The 25,146-nt window shown below is 40.1% G+C and overlaps 1 protein-coding gene across 1 annotated transcript; it reads right to left on the minus strand.

The window, feature by feature from the left end:
- Positions 1 to 1,010: 1,010 nt before the first annotated feature.
- Positions 1,011 to 25,146, minus strand: CXADR (CXADR Ig-like cell adhesion molecule). The gene is made up of 7 exons (XM_071433672.1): positions 24,959 to 25,146; positions 8,785 to 8,954; positions 7,901 to 8,105; positions 7,407 to 7,562; positions 6,283 to 6,405; positions 5,858 to 5,996; positions 1,011 to 5,510 (listed from the first exon to the last, which is right to left on the minus strand). Exons 1-7 carry the CDS (start codon positions 25,011 to 25,013, stop codon positions 5,243 to 5,245), a joined length of 1,116 nt encoding a protein of 371 aa, XP_071289773.1. The 5' UTR covers positions 25,014 to 25,146; the 3' UTR covers positions 1,011 to 5,242.

Consider the following 25,146-nt stretch of genomic DNA (forward strand, 5'->3'; position numbering starts at 1 on the left):
GAAAGTTCTAGCAGTTTTGCTGGAATTCCACAGACCAGGCTGGAGGTAGTACTCAGCTTCTGGTTCACGGTCACCTATTCTCCACATAAAAGACCTGAGGAGCAGCTGAGGCATGCAAGAGCCATCTGTGACAAAACTGCCACCCTAAGCTCAACACTTCCATCCTTTCCCAAGTCTTGACAAGAATGTTAAAAAGAGTGTAAGAAAGGTTTCTTAGAACTCTATAAATAGAGACAAATCTGAACTTCCATTTCTATTAGGTTTCTTTTGGTATTTAAGCATGATGCTTAATTTAAAATTAAAAAAAAAATCCTAGAGGTTTATCTACCAGTACTCCATTTAACTTCACATGCTTGCGCACACATATATTGGGTTTTTTATATATATAAAGAAGTCAGTGGAACTTCTGGCCTGGCCCAGAACACGTTAATATATCTTGATATATTATATATAGGCATGCATTATAACATAAGAACGTGCATATATTATAAGCAAATGTAAGTTAATTATGCCTCCAATTATATGAACTTAATGCATGCCATTATTGCAGATAAGAGCCCATGCCAGACTTTGGTTCTCCACCCTGGAGATGACACTGGAGAAGTCACATTAATCTCAGGTAAAATGACAAGGACAATAATCAGTTGGTTTGCAAGGCCAAGCAGTGCAGAGCATCCCGAGTCAGCTCCATCGAAATTGAAAGAGATGCAAGTTAACACATGAACAATAAAACCCCCTAGCATTTTATCAACATACTTTGAGTGCTGTCAACCAACTTGTTTGAAATTTAAAGGACAAAGATTAATCAGTTTCAGGAATTTTTGGTTCTACCTAAAATAAAGAGGGATGAAATCTAATCTGAAGTTCATTTCCAGGCTTATGTTTCAGAATAACCATACCTACAGTTAAAAACCCCACCTAAAAGTGAGTATTTTAAAATATCTAAAGTTTTATTTGCCTTGGAAGGGGGCAGGGGGGAAAAACAATAAATAAAATTATTCATGCCAGCATGGTATACACAGCCATATTTATTAGTTCACGTCCAATTACATAAAGAAAAAGCTGAAGACATATACAAGTGCTGCTTTAAAATAAAGACAGACTACTGTTTTCTCCAACAGTTTTATTTCAAAAAGTACACAAGTCTGTCATGGAATTATAGCATTTTAAAATTTTGGATTTAGTTTTTTTTACAAATTCACTCACAATACCTGTATTTTAAAATACCATTCCCCCAAAAGTGTGAATATAAAAACCTCATACTGAAATTCATATCAATGTTCAAAGTCCATGCTTTGTGCATGAGAAATGTAATGTAACATTGTAACATTTTGGATCCCAGGAAGTTGTTATTGCTCTGATTTCAGCTGAGCTATGCCTCAGTGCTAGGGGATTATCCAATAAAGGGCCCCAAAAAGCACCTATCAAGTGGATAAAACAAGGTTTAAGTGACACAAATAGCATAATATCTTTAGACTGAACAAAGACCTAGAGTGATCCAGAATATATACACTGCTCAGAACAAAACTAAAAGCTTGTCATGGAAACCAGTAATATACAATATTCAGCATTACATAAAAACTTGCAATTCAGAAGTCTTACTTGCACTATTAAACAGGAAGCATACATCTAATATGAATGAGACTACCAAGAGCTGAGAAAGACGTATGCATTGTACATTTCTTTCAAAAGCCATGTTTTACCCCTCCAACAAGGCATTTCTGTGCACCACAGTTTTGGAAGAAGTATTTGTTCTTAGGGAAGGAAGTTTCACACAAGTATTTTTAAATACCCACTGCAGAAAGTTGATGAAAACCCTTGTAATGTATGGACAAGTGTTACGTAACCTCTACAGTATTACAAGTCTAACACTTTATTCACACCATGCTAAAATTGAGGGGTTTCTTTCTATATATAGTAGTCCTCAACAGGCAAGTTTACAGTCATGACATTAACTAGAGGTTTCTTGAGCTCACTTGGAGTATTTACACAATGGTACCACCCTCCCTCCCCTTCCCCCCCCCCCTTTTTTTTTAACAAAATGAGACTTTAAAAATGCCACCTCCTAACTGGTATATCAGCTGCCATTACTTCCTAAAACTGTTCTGTCAGCAGAGCTCTGTCACATCAGACACCTCACATGTTTAACCAGTTCATCTCCCACACAGCTAGAAATTATTGTTAAAATACAGTAGCTGCTTTTGAGAATCATAATCCAGTGTAAGTGAACAATCTAGTGACAAAAGAAATAACTTATAGTAGCAGTATTATGTTTTCATAGTAGTGTTGCATCCACCCAAAAAGGCATGATGATAGCAACTTGAGGCAGAGTTTACCCCAAGTCAGAGGTTCTATATTTCAGATAAGGACTGTGTCAGATTCCATTTCTTTCATTTTTCCATGCAATTACATAAATAGACAGACACTGTCAAGGCTGCTAAGCCTAACAGCCAGGCTCTGAGGGCACATCAGGCTGTCCTTCTGCCCATTTATTATTTTGCACAAGCTGACAGAGCATCAAGCATGTGTAAACTCTGCTCCGTGTGCTTTACTGAGACAGGTTTCTGATTTTGAGTGTTCTAGGGCTTACCTGACTGTAAGTTACAGGGTCTAAGGCCAAACCAAAAGCAAACCAAACCAAAAAAAAAAATTAATTTAAAAAAACACATAGGTCCACAGATGGCTTAGAACCAAATGTAGTAGGTTTGCTGCCTGGTTCCTTAGGTTTATAGCTCTCTCTCAGTCTGTGATTCACTTTAGTCTTGCACTCAACTTGTATTTGTAGTAACTATACCCTTTTCATTAAGAAAGGCCTTAGTTTCAAGGTAAACAATCAGTGTATGATTAACATCTTGGAAGTCTCTTCTATCACAATAATTGGATGCAAAAACATGTCTCCTCATCTATAGTTCTTCAGAAGCTATGTTTGGCACATTTACTAAGTCTATTATTTACCACATAAATGAAAGTCAATTATCTCTCTCATTGGTACAACAACTGAAGAGCTTACAGGAACACAAACATTTGAATCATAATTAGCAATTGAAGGACTTAAGTGACATTTTGAAATACAGAACAATACAGAGAGAGACACTGAAGTTCACATCCAAAAATAGGCATGAAGAGGTATAAATAGTACATAAGAATCAAGAAATCAGATCACAGTGTCATGTTTTAAGAACTGTACCATCATCTAAGCACCTGTTCATACAGTATGTTTAGGCACCAGAAATTTAATAAAAACTGAAGTTACAATCAGGCAAATTTTATTGACAAGGCACACATGAAAGATAAAAAATCTGATCTCTATCAGTATCAGTTTACAATCTAAAAAAGTCCCAAATGTGTAAAACTAACTCTATATTACTTAATAGCCATTCAAGTTTCTAAATTCAGTACGAAGGGTATGTTAAAATCATGAAATTGTTTGAGTTGTAAGGAGCTTAAAGATGACCTTGTACCAACCACTGCCATGGGCAGGGAAATTTCTTTACATTAATAGTGCCAGCCAAAAATTGTGCACCTATTTACAGATAGGACAAACATTTAGTAGTAAGCCAAAGAATTAATCACAGATTTATAGGCAGCTACAGATAAGCAGATACTAAACCTAGAAGTCTGGGTTAATGCTTTCCTCTCACTGTTGCTACATACAAATAATACTAACATCTTTCAACAGCTATTCAGATATTTCCTTCATCAACATCAGTGCACATACTGTAATGAATTTACAGTTTTCCAAAATACCTTGCAGTTCAACATCCCTAGCTAGAGTCAGCTAAAAGAACTCTCTCCCATCTGCTCCCCAGCACAAGACAAAGAAGGTAGAAAACAGGAAGAAAGGAAGAATTCACAGATTCAAACTGTACAGAGTTTTAAATGGAGCTTTTGCAGGTATGTAACAACAGTCATTAGAAGCTACCAGAAGTCCTTAAATACATGTGAAAGTAAGACAAGGAATTGTTGTGTTTCTCCTGTATTGCTTTAAGTTTGCAAAATTGGGAAGAAGCGTTTTCAATCTTGCAACATGAGATTTGTATCAACAATTCTATTTTTTTGATAAAATTGTTATTGTTTTCTCTCAGTTACATGAAACGCTTGCCCTCCACAGTCTGAACATTGGTTCAGAATATTTAGGGCTGTTAAAGAGGCAAGAAAAAATGAGCTTTGAACTCCTTGCAAATTCATACAGCCAGACATTAGCATCTTGAACAAGGACTGACTACTGCTTAGGGGCATACAAGAAAAGTTGTTTCCACAGTGGCTAGAGCAAGAGGACAGACATCAAATACCAGTTACTTAAAACAGGTTTCATCAAATCCCCATTGAGCTTCTAGGAAATTGCTTTGGAAAAAAAACTATGAGCACTGCCATAGTACCTAACCAGGCATTGGAAAATGCAAGGTACAACTAATTCAAGACCTGTGTAAAGATACTGTCACAGTAAGAACGAGTTAATGTAACAGTTGGGCTATAGATTTTAGAGCTTAGATACCTCTACCAACAATTTGATAGGACCTCCTGCATCAGATAACATAAGTATTAAGTTATCTGACAGGACCAGAACGAATTATTAAAAAATATTGTGTTTCAAAGAACTTGCAAGGTTTTCTGTCACACTTCCACTCATTGCCCTTTTAAATTTAGAACAGATTAATTAAATTAATTTAATCAATCAAATGACTGTCTGCCCCTGACAAATAAGAGCTCCAGTACTCCAAACAAACATCACCAGGTTGAAGAACCACATAAATACTCAATTTGAACAGAATTCAAAGTCATCCTTGGTATTTCAGCCCCCTGCAACTATACCAGACAGTGGCCAAGTTAAAATATTTCTGTTATCCCACAACTGAGAATAAAGTCTCAGGAACTCTGAGAAACTTCATGGTCTACACATGAAATGCTTTTGCTACTTCTCACCTGTGTCTCACTGTTACACATTCAGAACTGTACATTAGCTGACAGTGTCAGAACCTCCTCAGCAACCTACCAGAGGTCCAAATACCTTCAGTGTCCGATATTTATTTATGAACTTCAACATTTTTAGCAAATAGTTCAACTATCATATCCAAATAAATTTAAAATTAAACATGAGAATTGGTGGCTTTTCAAACTCACTTGTATACTTTCTTCAAGGAAAATTTCATGCCAGTGTTTAAATGAGGGATGGAACACAGTATCTTTCTCTAATACTTACAATGAACACTTTAAAAAAAACAGCTTTTAAATTAATAATATTTTATACTATCGACCCATCTTTGCTTTGTGCTGGAATCATCACAGGAACAGCTCCCATTCTACTTAAATTAGGTGCAGCTACCTTTGAAGGTGCAAAGGCTGGGGTTTGAGTAGGAGCACGTTCAAAGTCTTCACTTGGGACTTGGCTATATGGAGTTTTGGTATATCCTTCCATGTTGGAGGGAGACATTGAGCCCAGGGAAGAACGATTGCTGCCGATGTAGCTGCGAGCTGTAGAGCTGCGACTCTTTGGAGGTGGAACATCTTCTCTGAAATGAACAAAACACCAAAAAACAATCAGCTGCAGAACAAGAGTCACCATTACTTTAAAACAAATATTCAGGTTTGGTATTTTCTATTCCAATATAGTTAACAATATCTTTATATCTTCCTTTAAAGTAACAAAAGCTCCCCAAACCCTCAACATTCATTGCCTCTAAAATGTTTGCTGAAATTAGACAAACCACAAAAAGTTCTCCAACAAGCCATTAGTGGTATAATAAGCTTTCCAGATTAAGACAGAAATCTCAACAGTTAAGTAACTTATTTGCAGAAATACACATTTAAAAGTTAATCTTCCAATAATACTGCTCAGAAACTAGAGACACATTGTTACCTGATATCATGATGTACTTCTTTCTCGTATTTCTTCTCTCTGTGCTTCTTACAAAAACAGAAGATGATAGAACACAGTACAGAGAGACCCAGCAGAGTTCCTATTATAGCTCCAGTAATTATACCAGCTGTATTTACGGCTAGAATAGACAAATAACAACACTGTTTGTTAAATGTCAGACCATTATCAGACCATTCTTTAAACATTAAGTCCAGTATGTTTCACATGAGGCAAGTCAATGATACTGAATCACTGAATCAGAGGGGGAGTGCCCAATCACATGCATTTAAAACAGTAAGACTTGAAGTGGCACCCACAAGTTACATAAGAGCATTGGGGCTTTTAACCATTTAGGAGTTTAGAGAAAAAGACTGTTCAGCTTTAATACAAGAACCCTGTGTGACTATTGCACAGCAAACACTTACGAGGGGTGACATTCAGCTCAACAGAACATTCATCTGTGCCAACTCTGTTTGTGGCCACACAGCTGTATGTACCAGAATACTCTCGAGAGGCGTTCTTCAGAAGAAGTTCCCCTGTATTTTTATCTACAAACAACAGAAGGGAGAGGTTTACCATTTTCCTAAACATAATTCTATATATAATATCAAAAAATTACTAAACCAGCATATACATGAAATCTTAACTTAAAAAATGCTATATTAAAAAAAACAGATTAAAACAGTTCTATCATGCTATTGTTTATAGAAGTCTTACTCCATCAGAAATGTATTCCACAGTATTTGACTAGCTCTATCTGCTGAACAAGTCAGATAGGGTCTAGATTCTATAGAACACACTCAGTGTCCCCAAAACTACATTCACAAGCCCAAAACTAACATGGCTTTTGTGAGTTACAAGTCACTCTTGCACAATGTCCCACTCATTCTTGGCCAGCACTGATATTGCTAATTTCTCTTGTTGCTACCACTAGACAAATTTGGGATGTGGAGAAAGAAGGGGCATAACAACAGTAGCCTAAAGTCTTGAGTGGTACAGAGAACATTAATGACCAACAGATTCACTGGCAAAACAATGAATAAGAGACATCAAATAGGAGACCAGGAGTCAAGTCCAAAATGAAGAACAGTATTAGGTTCTTCCTTTGTAGATGATTTTTAGGGATCTGTGTTTTAAGATTTTACATACTGTAATAGAATGCAGAAGCTTACAAAAAACTGGAGATTTTTTGCTTGTTTTAAATCATATTGAAGCCACATCTGAATTCCCTATGTCCACTTAAGCACAAAAGCAAAACCATCAGCAAGCAGGAGAACTAAAAACATCTGGGCACAGGTGAGCATGATACTGCAGCTCTTCATGATAAGAATCTCAACTTGAAGCTTGAAACATTTCCAAGCATGAATTAAAAACCAGAATCAACTCCAGCTTGTTTCAAAGTCAGTTTTGTTAGAGGGCAGAAGTGACATTTAATCTTGACAACTCTATAGTAATGCTAACCCAGAGATGCTTACAAGTCAGGATAAGCCAAAAATAATATTGCAATCTTTTTAATTATTTCAGAATAATAAAAGAAATTTGACAGTACTCAGCACAGAAGTGACAGGAAGATTCTGTGTGCCAGATATTCTCCTCCAGTCATAAGACAGAAGTGGGGATCCTTCTTGTGACACACATTTCAAGGTAACATCTTTTCCAATCTCCTGTGATCCTTCAATGGAACATTTAGTCCGTGCTGGCTTTACTAATAAACAAAACATCACTGAATTAATAACAGTCACAATCAAAATATTTCCTAGTTGAGTTCTAGCAGCCAGTCCATTTCTATGCACAGAAAGATTTTTCTACAAAATATGAATCAGGTGCAGAACTTCTAGAAATGCTTGTAATTCTAAATATCATTCCCTTCATTTCCCAGAACAGAATTATGCCCATCCCTCCCAAGGCCTCAGTAATGACCATAATCACCACAGATTCAGTACAACACTGCCCAACAGAAGCTTTCATTTCAGACATTGAAAATAGGATGGAATAAGCACATAAAAAACATCACTGAAAATCTAAGAAAATAAATTATCTTACCAAGTACAGTCAACTGTATTTTCTTGCTTTGAACTCCAGGAGCCTTCTTCACTTTGCACTGATATGTGCCAGTGTCTGATGCTTTTAAATTCAGGATATCCAGTGAACCATCACCAGATCTGGGATCAAGGTTAGTAAACTGCATTCGCCCAGTCAAACCAGCATAATAATGATTATAAACCCTGTCTACAGCATACATAATTATCTATAAAAAAAAAAGAAATATGATTCAGAAATCCACTTAGTGTGCAAACATTTAAAACAACTTCATCTCTTTGAGTTTTCAAGTTTCTTTCTATAGCTTTAACTCCAGAAATAAAACAGAGTGAGTCAAATATCTCCACCTTCAAAATACCACCACACACAGCATTATAGTGAATACTCCAACTAAACATCTGACCAAGTACCAATATGTCAGCATGGACTTCTGACTGAAAGAAAACGTTTTAGAATTGCTCCAATTTAAATCTGCAAAACCTGCCTACTAGTATGAATCATCTTACTTATAAGGCTTTCAAAGACAGGAAAGCATCAACAACTAAAAGAGTTAATATATTTAAAATTAAGTCCTCATGAATCTATTTTCAATAAGGAAGATAATGCAGGTACAAAAGCAAAGTTTGCTTTTTGGAACTGAAGTGTATTTAATTTGGAAGTTCTTCATTAGAAGGCAAGTTTATAGTGAAAAATGTCTTAACATTTCATCCTTAATCCAGTATTTCAAAACTTCCACTAGATTTCATGTGACTGGTGCTTCAAAGCAATTTAAGATCACAAGCATCCCAACCTGAAAAGGTGGAACTTTAAAGAGTCAGTAAAAACCTCATACATTGACCTACTAAAACAACTGAATTAGCACTGTACAAAGAGAAGTCTCTACTTACTATTTGTTCCCTCTTTTGGTTATCTGCTGGTATCAATACCCACTCAATATCTAGTGGTCCTTCATCTTCTTCCGAGAGTTCAAAAGTACATGGCAACGTAACTTTCTCTCCTTGTGCTTTTTCAAACATTGACTGGTCAACTGAAGTTATAGTCAGGCTTCTTGTCAGACCTATAAAAATATAATTTTATGTTTTGAAAACAAGTGACACGCAGTTTTTCACTGTAAGTGCTCTATGACATACTTTTCCTGTATAGAAATCATGCCATCAGTCACCTCTGAAGAGAGCCTGCACAGACCCTGTCACCCAACACAGTGCCCAGTCCTGTGATGCTCATTTGGAATTACATCCAACAGGCAGCTACATCTTTCAAGCCATACTTGTTGTTTTTTGGGGGGGTTTTTGCACAATTCACGTCCCACACAATGCTAAGCTAAACATTTTCAGCAGCAGGTTTGAGTCACTATATAATCACCTTACCATATAACCACCTTACCACACCTCACTGTAAAATTAAAGTATGGAACAGCAATGAAGTCTGCCAGGACAGACAGAATTCTTGAGAAGTCCTGGGTTGGAAGTAACTTACTTTGCCTTTAGTTATAAGGGCTCCTCCATCTACAGGGAGATAGAAGGCAAATTTATCTTTTCCAAAAATCTCAATGAGCTTTTTGCATTTGTTTGTCTGTTCTGCTTGTCTCTCTCCTCTAAAAAGGCTGCATAATCCTTATCTGCATGCCTCTAGGCAAACATGCTTCCAAACAACAAATTTTCCTCAATTCAACCCTGAAAAAGAATTCATATAGTGACACAAAAAGAGCTACTCAAAAGGCCTACAGCAAGATTCCCTGTTTCACCACAAACACAGGCTTCCCTTGTATCAAGTGTACAGGCTTGCACATCACAGCCAGGATGTGGAAAGCATACCCTTTGCTCATGATGAAAATAGGTTTGGCACTGTTACATCCACTGTTTTGTCCACCTTGCTGGAAACCAAGCTCAGATTTTTGGTCAGTTTATGGTTGCTGGACACACACACACACAGGTGTGACCACAGCCATGAGAGCTGCAAGGCCACCAGGAGAGTGGACAGCAGGAGGAAGATAGATGGCTCTGGTGCCTTTTACAGAGGTAAAGTAACAGCCTCAGATGAAAAAGTCTTTAAAATCATTTCACACAGTGCTTTTATGTTCTAACTTGCACTTCTCCATATAGTAGAGGAGCTCCAGTGAAGTAGAGGAGCTTCCTTCACTAGATCATTGAATATAGTGAGTTGGAAGGGACCCAACAGATATCCTTCTGCTTTTTTACAATTTTGCTCTCTACCAATGATTGCATTCTCTTCCTGATGACAAAGCAATTGGATCTTTAACAGCTATTTTAAAAAATCCTTCAGAAAAAGAAATAACTTGACAGACTACAGCCTTCAAGAAAAGCCTTCCACAGTAGTTGATTACTAACAAACTAGGTAGGGTTATTATGTTTCCTACCATTCATGGCATTACTTTTCATGACATTACCCTCTGTCTGGTGGAAGAAAAAAACCGCCAACCAAAAAAATCCACATCAACTTGAGGTAGCAAAGAAATTTATGTGCAATGTCTCTTACCAACAATGTACACCTTTTCAAGGATAACTCTAATAGATTTGTACTACCTCTTTTTTGACCACAGTAAACAGATCTGAACAATTAATTCTCTGCTACTAGGCTGAATTAATATTGTTCCCTAAATAACAGTGATCTCCATGAATACCAGTTGACTTGGCACAATCCTATCCCCTCCTAAAGGATCTTTTCAGATTTTCAAACGAGCCATTCTAAACCTCTGAATAAGCAAAGACCACACCAGTACCACCTCTGTTTATGGGTAGATTTAAAGTACATTCATGTTTCCATAACACACAGTAACATTTACATCACTAATGTAAATTCCTGAACTATTTTTCCACACTCTTCTGTTTCCCTTTCCCCTATGGACTCGTTAGGGAACTTCAATACAATACTCTCAAGTTCATCTCCACATTGCATCTTCAACGTTACTGTATTAAAGAAAAGGGATGTGAACTCAAGTGCAGTTTAAGTGACTGATAATGAAATACATTATGTTGTTACTGGCTTCCTTAAAAGCCTCAAATCTGTAACCTGGGAAATTAGAAGCTTTCATTCTAAGTAAATCACTGAAGCAGAGCTGCTGCTCTGTGGCAGCATCTCCAGTCACAGTCACTTTGCCATCTGAAGTACCACAACAAAGGATCACAGCACACACGTTTGATTTCCCCTCCCCACAGGACAGCCTGCTGAGAATTTCACAAATGGGACAATAATTCATGTAAGAGCAACATTCTGCCTTTTCACAGCAGATAGTGGGTAATAGAATTCATACTCTGAAGACAGTAGGACACATCCCTACTACTAAAAAGTATCAACCCCTCTGATTTTCAGTTGATACCTGCTGAAACACAACATGGCCAAAAAAATGAACAGATGAGTATCCATATGCTGATTTTCTGGACTACTTTTCTAAACAAATGGGACTTCTACGATCAATGTTTTATTTCTCTCCCTCTTCAGCTGTTACTTGTTCATCTCTTTGACAATTTCGAAACAAATATAAAAGGAGAAATAACAGTCCAGTACAACCAGAAGTCCCCCAAGTACTCATTTGTACTGACATAGCTAATAAGCATTAAATTCTTCAACTATCTCTTGCCTCTCCGTTGCCATTCTGTGAGTATAATTTCAAAGTGGACATTACACAGTTTCATGGCAAAACACTGAGGAAGTGGCAACTGGGAAGAAAAAATATGCTAAAAGCTGGAAGTGCTACATTTCAGAGACACACTCCTAGGAAACTAGACTCCAGCAGTCCCACCTATCACTGCCTGGCAGCTTGGTCCAAGTGCTTTAAAAGCCAGGAACAGCAAATGTTTCAGTTTCTACTACAACACTCATTTCTCTGATCCAAACATATAAATCAATATAGTAATCACATGCCAAATAAAAGCAGAACCCAACAGCCTGAAGAACCTTGCCCCAATTTTAAAGTTTAATTTTTTGATACTTTTGAAGACCAAGTAGTATTTTCATGCACACTGACTGCATGCAAACACGTCAATGAAAGCTAAAGCACACAATCCTCAGCACAACACCCAACAATCATTGCTGCATGAGAAGCTTCCAGCACACACTAGCTGCTAAGAGAGGTACTCAAACATCAGTCTGAGCCTTCTAATTATCAGAGCTTTTCCATAAATCTCAATTCCTTTCTTACTGCACATCTCCCAAAACCACTTTTTCATAATACCAGTGTTCCACAGTCTTTTCCTTACAGTAAGGCTGCAAACACAAACCTTTTTTCCACTTTTTTTTTTTTTGGGTCAACATCAGCATGCAGAAGCAGCAAGCACCTCAATTAAGGTACATGTCAGAGCTAGCTGGGCTTGGACTAAGCATTAGCAACACAAGGGAGGGGCAGGTAATACTAGTTGGAGATTCCCTTCTGCAGGGAAGACACACCATCTGCTGCCAGATATGCTGGAAAAGGAGGCTTGGCCAATTTGACATGTCACAGATTGTCAAGGGTCCTATGATCTTTATTATCATCACCAATAGTGCCTTTTTCTTTTCTTTTTTGTTCCTTTCCCACTTAATTATTACCTGCTATTAACAGAGACCTGGATGGGGCAAATCAAGTGTGGCTAGAAAACTCCAGGGGCAAAGAAGGACATGGGATCCCAGGCCCTCCTTGCTCTTTTCCTGTGGGGGGGTGAAAGGCTTGTAGAGACATCCTTCAAGTTAAGAACTCCCCACAGGAATGGCACTGCAAGGAACACTTTAATTTTTATGGCCACAAGTACCCCTGAGAAACAAGGGCTGCTAAGCTAGAAATAGGATGCAGTCAAGGAAGTGGGATATGAACAACCTCATCAGAGCTGGTGAGGAGCCCTGTAAATGAGAGATCTGCCAGGGAATGGTTCCTGAACTTAGCAGTCAGGGAGGGAATAGAGACTGAGCCATGGAAGTACTTGGTCAGGCTGGTGGAAGGACGACATACCCTGGTGAGGATAAATCATGTTAAAAGGGAAGCCACCCAGAGCACCTGTACACAGAGCTGACACCAGAGTGAGGCGTGTGGGACAGCTTGCATGACTGGCACTTTGTCATCAGTGGACACAAGCTTTTAAACAAAGCCAGGAAGGGAAGAACAGCAGGTGACCTGCCCTCTACCTGCAGGAGTAGCTGGAACACAAAAAGCTGCTCTACAGGACAGACAACAGGCTGGCTAAGAGCTTGTGGGTCAGGGTTAGAGGGAACATCACAGTCAAAGTTTGTTACAAACCACATAGTCAGGATAAGAACCTGATGAAAACTATTTCAGCAGTTCCAGACAGTTTCTAAAAATGACAGAGACAGGTTACTACTTCACCTCTGTGACATCTACTAGAATGGCACCACAGCAGGAGACAAAATCTAAGAGGTTTCTGAAATATTTCAGAGGGAAACAGCACTAAATGAGTCAATCCCCATTTGATACTTCCTTGAGATTGCTTTCAAGGAAAAGACCCCAAGAACTTGCCAGGGATGGGATCAACAGCAGCCTTGGCCATGACCATTTGGCCATGAAAGAGTGACATTTAAAATCCTGAGAGGAGGAAGGCAAATCCAGCACAGACCCTGCACTTCCTATGAGCGGATTGACTTACCCAGTAGCTGAAGTTCTGTGGAATCCAGTTCTAAAAAGCAAAAGAGCTCCTCAAGAAAACGGAGGAGTATTTAAGAACAATTACTAACCACACACAAGGAGTACATCCCAAACCCCAGCAAAATAAACAGATTAATCAGCAGCTTGTCCTAAGGAGGAAGAAGCAAGAACAGCCTATCAAGGGAAGAATACACAAATATTGCCCAGGCACGCAGCACGCCTGCAGGGAAGTCAAAACACAACTAAAGCTGAAAGCAGCATGGGACTCCAGTGCCACATGAAAACCTTCTACTATTACATGAGCAGTAAAGAATCAGAGAGAAAAATTGGACAGGTGATAGCTGATACAGAGAAGACCAAAGTACTCAGAGTTGCTGCTGTTTGGAGCAGAAGGTTGGACGTGACCGAGTTCATGTCCTACACAAACAATTCTGCAACTGCATTAAAGATCTATGTGAAGCAAGCACTGTGACAGGACGACATTTTCTCCATTTTCCCCAAGATTTACCCCATCAGTTTCCACTCAAATCAGGGAGATTCTATTTATTTACATATGCTCCTCAAAACATAGGATCCACTGTGGTTTCCAACTGCTAGTACATGACAGGCAGACATTTCATCACAAGCTGAAGGAAGGTCTCTATTTGTTTTGGTTAGCATGGTTAAATGGATAAAATTTCAGACCCTTTTCAGACAACTTTTCTGGTTTAGACACAGATAAGTGACTCAAGTCATTCATCCTACTCACTCAAATATGTTTAGCATTAAAATATCTAATTTCTAACTGCAGCAAATAAATAATTGCAAAGTGCAGACTCAGAAGAACACAACAAGCTCTCAAGAAAACCCTTGAAAGTCAAATTTGAAGTGCACCTGATCCAAGTGACTGTATATTGTTTTTAAAGTATTTTGCAAGGAGAACATGTGTCATATTCAGCTGTAGCAAACAAATGAATATTTGTGACTGGCTGAGAAGAGAAAAGCACCCTTCCCTTGACGAAGAATAGTAAGTATTATCCCTTACAAAAGTTTGCATTAGAAGAAGTAAGAGGCCAATACACTATTTGGATTCTGAACATTCATATTTAAGTTTCTTAAGGTGGAATGAAATACTCTTTTTCTGGAGAACTGACCCTAAAGAGCATTGCAAACTATATCTGTATGACTGAAGAAGCTTTTCATATGATTTCTGAAGGGATGCAAACCCATAGCAAGTCTTTAGAAAAACTCCTTCCTTCTGAATATCTGAGCTTACTTTTAAGTATCACTCAAGTAGAACACAGTTTAGCAAACTACATTATTATTAAGAATAATCTAGGGAAAATTAAATATTTTATAGAATCTGATAGAAGTTGCTTTCTAGTATAAAAGAATCTTCAAAACAGAAAGCAGACAAAAAATTAAAATGGAGCAAAGCTTTCTTCATTCCAGCACAGACATAAGCAGAGCTGTGATATATACTAATAAATAACAGAAAGGAAATTACTCTATGAACTACTTATGCATTTAGTGTTTTCTTATTTAATTGGGGCACATTGAAATTCTGCATTGCTGGCTTACACAAATGTAAGTGTGCATCTAAATTTGGCATGAATGTTTGTGGCATCAGATAGGGCAGTGCCACAGAAGGGTTATGTAACCTGGCAGAGACACTCCCTCCCTACATGGGGAACAGGACAGCTTCTACACAGAGTAAGAGTTGAGCTCAGAGATGCTGTTCTACTCAGCATCTGCATCCTGTGATCCAGGATGTGATCCACCTGCATCTTCAGAGTGCTTTACTACCAAGCTTTCCAAAACCAGCCTCGTTTCCAATACCTGACTGCAAAAAAGCAGAGGCTTTAAATATAAAAATGCTTTTTCTCACAGAATGTGGCCTTGAGTAGCAAGCAAAGATCACAACCAGAAATGCACATTAGTGCTTTGAAAGCCATAAGCTATAAAATTCACTTGAGAGACTTCAGCTTAGACTTTTATTTGAAATGCAGATTAGAGATGTACCTGTGATCAAATCTTTTCACCAGGCAGATTTCAGTCTTAAAAGCTACCTCCCCAACAACCCCACTTGAATATGCCTCTTCTCCACAGTTCATCTCCTACTCTTCTCAGCTAGCTGTAATGCCTTCACAGAACAAAGCTGCCCAACTCCCCCCTTTCCCACCTTCACTCAAGACAGCTCTACAACATCTCATCTCAATCCTGCACTTCCGAACTCAGTCTCTGTAGGAGTGAGTGAGTCAAGTTTACACCCTTAGCAAGCAGGGAGTGTGCAGGGAGGAAGGTACACACGGAGGAGTGCCTGGCTGAGGAGACTCCCTGGTGTTTAGTGGCACAATCTAACACAAACAAAGTCTCCAAGGCTGATATCCCCACAAGCAGCCACCATCCCACACTCATCTCCTGCTTCCTCACAATGCCAAACATCAGCATTCTCAGCAGCCAAAGGGAATGCCTGCAAGGCAGGTTCCTGCTGATCAAGTAACTGGATTAAAAGCTGCCTTCACAAAGGAATAGAGGGGAACAAATATTTGGCAATACTTATTTTAGTGGTTTTTGCAGCACCCAGGAGCTAAGTCACATCAGCACAGCTGAGATGGCCAAAAAGCTGCAGTTATGCTGTTTTAACACAAGTGAGAAACAAAACCACATCCCAAATCTATCAGTGAGACCCCTCCCCAAAAGGTAAAAAAAACCCAAAAAGTTTAAAAAGAAAGGTCCAGCTTCAGATTTGGATTCTCACTTTCTACATCTTACCTCCAAAAAGACCCAACACAGTTACAGCTTTCAGAAGCTTGGGCCCAAAACACCATGGAGCTTTGGTGAATCTAACTCGTCACATGTCATAAACTCTGCAACACAGAGACAGTCCCTAAACAGTATCCTTTAGCTTAGTAAACATTAGAGGAACAATGTCAATAAAAAGGTAGTTTAATAGAAGGATTAAAAAAATTAAGTCTTCTCCTCAGAAAACAAATACAAAATAGACTTGGGGATTTTTGAGATGAGAATGTAACTCAAAATGTGACAGATTCCAACACACATATTAGTTCACTACACATCCTATTAATTTAGCCAGGTATCTAGGAATCAAAGAATATTCAGGCTTCACAGTAACCTCAATGGAGGCAAAACAAGCAAGAGATGAAGGACAGGAACAAGCAAGCAATTGGTCAGGAAGCAAAAAAAGCTAGGTAATAATGCAGCAATAAATAAAACAAGAGAAAAAGTCCCGCAGCATTACTGCGTCTGAATCCACGTGTGCAGAGGTTTGGTTCTAGTACATTCCCATTTTAGAACTCCACAAAGAATTCAGTTTTTAGGATAATCCCATGCTGATAAAGGCAAATCACAAAGCCCTTCCTGACAAAGAAAGTACTGTCCTGCTAATAATATCAAGTGTTAAACAGTTACTATTTAACAAGCTCCACAGACCACATTTTTTCCATGCTTCACACCCTAAGTGTTATCATACAATGCAGTGATACAAATTTCAGAGATAAGCACAGTTCACTGTAGTGGTAAAAACACCCAAAAACACATTTTAGCAAAAGGAACAAAAGGAACAAGCCTACTTAAACCTAACATTTCCAAGGCTAGTGACACTACTGTACCAAGTATTCTTCTACTTAAACCTCAAAAAGGCCCAATGCAAAATGGTGAGAGAGAAGATAAAGACTTACCTTTCTACACTAGCCTAGGTCCACAAGGCAGAGCACTGGTTAATCCTCAAAGGCAGTAAAATTAAGACAAAAGATGCTCACACCTGCATTTCAGACTTCCCAGGTCAGTGCTCTCTAAACTGGAGTCACAGATCTTAGTGAAACTCTCCTAACTGTGCAGAAAAGACACAGTTTATGGAGCCAGGGAAAGTAAAGGCAGCCCAGGAATAAAAGCACTCACCTAGGAGAGACTTGGCTCCACACAGCTTCCTCCTTCCTACTTTAGTCCCAAACTAAATATAAAAACAGTTCAAGAAACTACATCCACACAGCAATTTTTGTAGAAAAGAGTTATAGAGTTTTACACACTTAATGTTAGTAGGGGCAAGATTTTAAAACCCTCTCTTGCACATTTCATCTCAGCTACCTCACCAATAGCTCAAAGAGGCTTAGTGACCAAACTCCCAATTTTCAGAACACTTTTTCCACTGATGGTAAAGATACAAGATGGCAGATAAAAGACTTATTTGCATGAAATAGGTTTTTCCCATAAGCTACAACAAGAAGGCCGATGAAACAGCAGGGCACTGAAAAAAAGCCCAAGCAAACAAAAAAAAAAAAAAAAAAACCCCAACAACAAACAAAAAACAAAACACAACAATAACAAAAACCCAAACAAGAAACAACACCAAAAAATGAAACACACCCCAAAAAAATTCCCCTACATATAAGAATAAGCCTGGGAAACTATCTACTATCCTGGATAGTCAGCTCTGCTGCTGGGTCTCAAAACAGTGGGCTTGTATTTCCAGATTTTACTTCCTCTGAGCAGGGTGGGGGAGAAGCACCCCTCTTCTGAGGCTCATTTACTTGAATCCACAAATCCTCTGTCAAATCACACCAGTTAAAAAAAGGAAAAAAAAACTAGACAGGAAACTGACTATGCACATTTCTTCAAATGTGCATTCTTCAAAGACATTAAAAAAAATCTCTATAATTCTGGATGTCTTCAGACAGCATTAAATTAATAAATAGCTCCAATTTGTGTAGTGTGACATACCACTGCCCCAGTTTAAAAGGTACTGAACACTTAAGCTACAAGTTACACATTCTCCCAATCTAATAAAAAATTCTTAACTTAAAGGGTCATATAAACAAAACTACCAACAATCCCAACTCTGCAAACACACAGCATGAGCTTGATTTCACTTTCCACCACAGTTCACTGGGGTCAGCTGAAACAGCTATGCAACAATTATAACTTAAAAACCACAGGCTAAAACCTGAATTATCTTTTATTTTTTCTCTTCTCTCAACTTCGTTTTTTCCTCAACACACCCTTTGCCTTCAGATCCCCTCCAACATCCCCTTCTTTTGCAGCTGTCCTTGTCCTCCTTACTTGTTCAGCACATTCTTGAAGCTTTTGGGTTGCTAAACCCAAAGGCACCAGCTCGTCTCCTAGCAACTGCTGGCTGATGACCTTCCTGAGAGGGACGTGCTTATCAAGTGGAGAGAGGGGGCATTCAGATCTCCTTACTGAAGGGAAGGATAAGCTTTCGGGAGGCAAACGAAAGGGGGAGGGGATAGTGTAACACAAACTGGGACTAAGATTCGTTTTGAGCAGAGGAGTAGTGTTTAGCCCAGTATTAGTGTTTAGTCCAGAAGACCACAATGAGTTCCAAGTTTTCTGCGGTATCAGCTGGATGGACTTTGGGAGCAGCTGCACGAGGCTGCTCTGACACAAGGGAGGGGAGAAGGAATCCAGTGCCGTGGCTGGAAGGGACAAGAAGCACAGCAGACATGAAGCTACACATCAGATGTAACCACATCACATCTGTAATGGGGAGAGGTGTAATGTGACACTGCACTTTCAGAGTCACTTTCACTGTACTTTCAGACTGCACTTCAGAGTCTTTAAGGAACCATCTAGAAACAGTACTGAGAAGTGTAAAATGAAATGAAGGCCAACCTTCCAAAGACTTTCTTCAGTGAACACAAAAAATAAAAAGATCAGAGCCGAAATCCTGATATGACTCACAAAATCCTGCCCCCTCTCTCTCAAGTCTAGGCCAGCTGCACAGGTTGTTTTGCCTTTAGCTCTGCAAGTCACTTTCCCATTACAGAGGGATATTGGAGGCTTACACAGTCACTAAGCAATCAAGGCACATGATTCGATCTTTTTCCTGCCAATTTGATGGCATTTAAAAGGGAGCTGAATGAAGCAGCTCGCTGGCAGTGTGAATGCATTGGGCACATCTGTCAGTCGATGCATCAGGGAGTTCACAACAATCCAACACTTAACTAGCAGCCACATTATTTTCACTTGAGTAAAGAGGCTTTGGCTCTTCCGAGCTACTGAACACACAATGGTTTTTTCCCAGTACATGCAAGTTTTGCTTTAAGATTGACAACTACTTGATTCAGAAGCACAGAGTTGATTTTGGGCTCTTTTCTTGTTACTGTTTCGGTTTTTTAAAATATAAAGGTGAAGCATCATAAAGTCAGAAAAACATCTTGTCTGCCCGCTCTTGTTTCCCTCCCTGCCCCACTCCCACCATCTAACAGACTGAAAGGAATAAGCTCAAAGAATTAGCCACAAAGTTAACTAATGATTTAAAAATTTAGGGAGACTAAAATATATATATTTTTTACATGCCTTAAAACTGAGATTAAATATTCTTTGTAACTTATACTGTTAATACATCTAAAACGAAGAACTGAAGATGCAGGATAAGTGAAGACAGGAAACTTCCTTATGCAAACTAATTCTGTACAAGTTCAAACAGTTGGGAATGCATCAAATCCTCATCTTTCCCTCCAACACACCAAATAGTTCTTGTTGACTAATCATTTTTCAGCGTACTAAGCATATAGGCTCTAGCTGTAGGGCATGAAAAACAAATCTGTTAAAAAAATGTAGCAGCAAGTGCAACTGCACAACTTGCAAGCATCAAGCACCTCAAATGCATCCTGACAGCAGCTAAAGGACATCAGAGCACCAGTGAATGGCTCCAGTGTAAAACAAATAAAGCTCCAAATCTTGCCTCTTTATCAGGTTTTGTACACATGACCCCGTAAGTAGGTGACATTTAAGGAAATTAATAAATAAACAATAGCAATAATATATTCCACCCATGTGCATTTGAGGTTCCAGCTGACACCCCCTTGCTATAATTCAGACTTGATCTTGCTGAGTTGGATCAGGAAAATGAACAGGCAGAAAACTGACCTCACAAAAATTTATTCTTTTTCTAACTTTAAACTCCCTGAACTAGCTCACTATGGAGCCAGATGAATTCCAGGTAGAACTTTCAATGGGGTGCAAAAATAATCTTCGAGGTTACATCTGGACATTTGACTGATTGCCTGATTAAGCCACGTAGTCTTACTCCTAGACTAAGCTCTTTCCAGGCCAAGGTTTTACAGGTACTTCCCTACTTTGGGAAAATACTCATCAAACAGAAGTTTTCCTCCTAATGCTCTTCTGCCATCCTTCCTGTCACTCATTCCTGCCCTGCACCAGGGCAAATTGGTGGCAAAACACTTTCTTCTTTCAAATCATGTGATTTAACCAGTTAAAAATTAAAGTTTTCAGCAAATGAGACCCATTTACAACTGCAGCAAAGGAAAGCACCAGCTAGGGTGCAGGGGCTGCTGATATTGCAGCTGCTACTGAAACAGGTTTACACAGAACTGTGACTTCCTGCCACTTACTCCGTGGCAACTGGCCAAAGAGACTTCTCTCTGAGCCATCTCCTGAAAGGTGCAAAGGAGTAAAAGAGGAATTCCCTAAAAAGGGAGGGGGAAAAAGAAAGAAACAGAAAAAAAGAAAGTGGAACTAAATTGCTGTAGTAGAGGGGGTGGGGACGTATACATTCTTCCAGTGAGCCGCACAGTTGTTAAAATTTCTCCATATTTATTATGTTTCACACAGTATCTAAAAGTTTCAAGAAATCTATCAGAAGTTGCAACAAGATCAAAAAGGATGATTAAAAGCTTACAAAACACGCAAACAACAATTGATCAAATTATTGTGGAAGCATGTTGAAACAATACTGGCCCCAAAACCAAGCTTCCTAGTCTGTATAAATTTCTGCAGGCACTGTGGCAAAGGAGTTTTAATATGCTCCAACACTGAGGCAGATTCAAAGACATTCAAGATTACTTTCCTGAAGTGTGAATGGAATGATAGCAAAGCATACATGTGCTCATATAAAAACATGAGCACAAATATTTTTCGTAAAGCAGCAACAGAAGTTAAACCAGACACTCAGGAGGGGTAGTTTCACCTGTCTGTAAGTGGGCTTGGCTGTGCAAGAGGCAAGAACTGGAAGGGAAGACAGAGAAGCAGCTGAAGCTTGATGCAACACAGGGGGGCAGTCAGAGGAGACCAAAGTGATGAGTTATAATAATCTCTGCAGCAGCATTCTCAACACATAAAATACCTTCTGGGAAACACAGATTAGCCAAAGCAAAATCACTAATTCACGTGTCATGGTTGATGCCACAGCATTTGACTAACAGTTGATTAAGTAGTCTCTGGTTAAAGACTTTCATACTTCTTAAAACTCCAAGATCCAGGAAACAGGTCCCAAATTTTGGGTAACTTCTCACATCAATGAACATTTTAGAAGAACCTGAACCCTGCACCTTGTTCAATTACTGCCCAACAGATGAAGTGTCCCACGTTTAGCAATTAAAAGACTGGGAGTCATCATTAAACTCCTTTGGTAGTCACACTTCTAATTTAAGGTTCTGCAAGATCCTATTGCATGCATAAAAACATGAACAGGCTTAAGTTCCTTATTATACTTATTTGGCAAAGTGTATTAACCACCTAATGCTGACTTGCCATGCCTGCATTAGCTTCTACTCCTGCATGCACGATATTGGAATTACTTTTGCAAGTTTAACAACAGGACAATAACTACAGATTTTCCTAAGGTTTTCCAGAACTTTTACCTTATTTAAAAGCTTATAATTCTATTAATAAAGCATCACACATTACAGAATTTCAACAGAGTACAAAATTACCTTACCACTGCAAACAAAAAAACAAAATGCACATAAAACCCACTACAAGAGTAGCAAGAAAAAATATCACTACCGACTAAAGAAGTTCCTACCCAATTATTTACCTTAACACTCTACTTAAACTCATCCTCAGTTGGGGCATCTATATGCACAGCCATTACTGTTTTGTAAAACCTTCCTCCAAAGGTTAAATGGGTCAGTATGCATACAGTATCTTTTTTCAGCATGTCTTTGTATAGGTATAATGTGACTATGTTAACATTTTCAATTCTTGAAAATTTGTGTTCTGACATTACACATTTTCAGAAGATTAAAAGCCGTAAATTATTTATTTGTTAAATTGGGATCACAAGTTCAGCACCTGTATTTATTCTCAGTCACTGAAAACCCTACACAAACATGAATTTGCACCAAATGGAATGAGATTACTTTCCCAACACTGTGTACCCAGGGAGACAGTGCCACACCACAAGATGTCAGGATCACCGAGCACAGCTGGGTGAGGAAGGAAGTGGGGATGTTGAGAGTGACAATGTTTCTCTTGCCAAGCCACCCTTAGGTGTGACAGAGCCCAGCCTTCCTGGGGACAGCTGAGCATCTCCCTGCCCATGGGAGGTGGTGAATTCATTCCTTCTTCTGCTTTGCTTGCCTGCATGGATTTTGCTTTCCCCATTAAACTGTCTTCATCTCCACCCACAAGTTTTCTCATTTTTACCCTCCCAATTCAATTCTCTCCCTCATCTCAACACAAGGAGAACAAGTGACCATGTAGGTGGTCCTTAGTTTCTTACTAGGGTTAAACCCCAACCAGCACAAATTCAAGTAACTTCAGCACCTAGGCAATGCTTCACTGACAACAGCTCTCACTCAACTGCACAAAAAATAGCTTCCTCTAAGTTTGGTCCATATGGAGAACAGCAACTTACTGACATCTGCTCCTTAGTGAAGGAAGCAATGTCTATCTGCAGCACAGACCCAGAAACTGTAACTCAGACTGATGGGGAAAAACACAGGCTAGCTCAGAGGACACATCAATTCCTACCATACACAGATTATTCAATCATTTCCTTCAGACGACTGTGAAATATACATGTTTTAGAGTACAGTCACTCAAATAACTGCATGAAAGGGTAAGTGTTTTTTTATTAGGAATATTTCTTCATTTACAAAGTCAATTTCACACTGAGATCTGAAGACATCTGTATCCTTCAGCAGAACTAAAGAGTAAAATTCTGTTATGGATTGACATTTCCTCATACATTAATTATTCCTAATTTTTATAATCATAGCCTTTGATAACCTAGCAGCACATACAATTCTACTCACAATAAGTTCCTTTCAGTTTTCGTTACATGAAGCTTTTCAATATAAATCTTGATGACTAACCTTGCCAACTAAATACTAGTAACTCACAGCTCTTACACAGCACCCACCTTGTTTCTAACTCTGCTTCAGGAAACACATTTAATGCAGAACTACCTCGCTCCTTTCATTCAGGAGATCAGAGTTCACCATTCCATTACAGACACACAGTTTTGATCCCATGAGTAATTTCCCAAAACAGCAGTGACATCAACACAGGCATTAACATTTCAATAGGAAATAAAACCTGACCTCCTGACACAACTGATATACATTTTACTGTGAAGCAGAGCCTCCATGGGTGTTTTGTCACCTTCTATAATTTCACTTAAGTTTGGGTCAACTTTAGTGAAAACTTGCTTTTATTTTAGAGATATGTTTAGGAAACACCGCTATGGCAGCCAAGTTCATTACAGGAACCCAATAACATCTAGGATTTGAGATGAAAAACATCTGCCTGCTTTTTAGCAGCCTAGGCACGTTTGATTTGGTATGTGTGGGTTCTGGGTATGGTTGATTGCTTTTTTTGTTTGAGACTATCTACTCCTTTGTTTTCTTTCATCACGAAAAACAAACGCGTTCAGGTCCATCCAATTCAACTCCTTTCCTCCCACCCTCAAATCCTCTCCCGCTTCCCCCGCAGGGCTCCATCGTGTCCATCGGGTTTGGACAACCGCGTTCCCGAGGGCTCTCCGGGAGCCACCCGGCCCCTTCCACCCCCTCAACAGCAGAGCCAGCCTGGATGCTGGAGGTGCTACACACGCTGGGCTGCGGTTTGAATGCAACACAGGGGCGAATTTCTTTCTTTTTTTTTTTTTTTTTTTTTTTTTTTTCCTTCTTGCTCTTTCCACGTCGGTTTTCCCCGGCTCCGCCGCTCGGGCCGGGAGACACCGGGCGGGCACGGCGGCCGCACCGGAGGCTGCCCGGGAGGGCGGCGGGGGAAGGGGAGGGGGAGGCGGCGGATAAAGCTCGGCAGCCGCGCTGAGGGCGAACAAAGCCCAGGTCGGCTCCGCGGCGCGGCCCCACCGCCAGCGCCCGCCCGGGCACCGCACCCTGGGCTGAGGGCGGGCAGGGCAGAGGGGCTGGCGGGGACGGGGAATACACGAGCGATGGAGACCCGCAGCCGGCCGAGACCCGCACACGGCCGAGACCCGCACACACCGTCTCACACACACACAGGGCGGAGACCTCCTCACGCCCACACACACGGCAGGGACCCCACACACGCAGGGGCGGAGGTGCAGTGCGGCGCACCGCAGCCTCCGGGGCGGACACCGTGTGGGCAGCAGCCCCCTCAGCCCCGCCGCGCTTCCTCCCAGCCCCACACAGCCGCCGCCTCCCCTCTTCTCCCTCCTTTTCCCTTCTCTTTCCCTCCCGTCGGACCCGACCCGTCCCGTCCCTTCCACCTGCGCCCACCTGCGGAGCAGAGCAGTACAAGGGACACGCCGAGCAGCGGCAGCGGCGGCTCCATGGCGCGGCGGGCACCCGGCGGCGGCTCCGTGCCCGGGCTGCGCCCCGCGCACCGCCCAGCAGGTGAATCAGCCCGGCCCGGCCCCGTCACTTCCGGCCGCTCCCCGCCCCGCCGCGGCTCCGCAGCGCCCGCC

The sequence above is a fragment of the Agelaius tricolor genome, unplaced genomic scaffold (assembly GCF_023055355.1).
Source record: "Agelaius tricolor isolate 1412-34295 unplaced genomic scaffold, bAgeTri1.0.p SCAF_9, whole genome shotgun sequence".
NCBI lineage: Eukaryota > Metazoa > Chordata > Aves > Passeriformes > Icteridae > Agelaius > Agelaius tricolor.

Excerpts from the sequence above, each read along its gene's own strand:
- CXADR (XM_071433672.1), bottom strand. The coding sequence starts at position 25,013 with ATGGAGCCGCCGCTGCCGCTGCTCGGCGTGTCCCTTGTACTGCTCTGC. Across the intron at positions 7,563-7,900 it reads AATACAGTTGACTGTACTTG|TAAAGCCAGCACGGACTAAA; the intron begins GTAAGATAATTT and ends TTTGTTTATTAG. Across the intron at positions 5,511-5,857 it reads GAAGTACATCATGATATCAG|AGAAGATGTTCCACCTCCAA; the intron begins GTAACAATGTGT and ends TGTTCATTTCAG.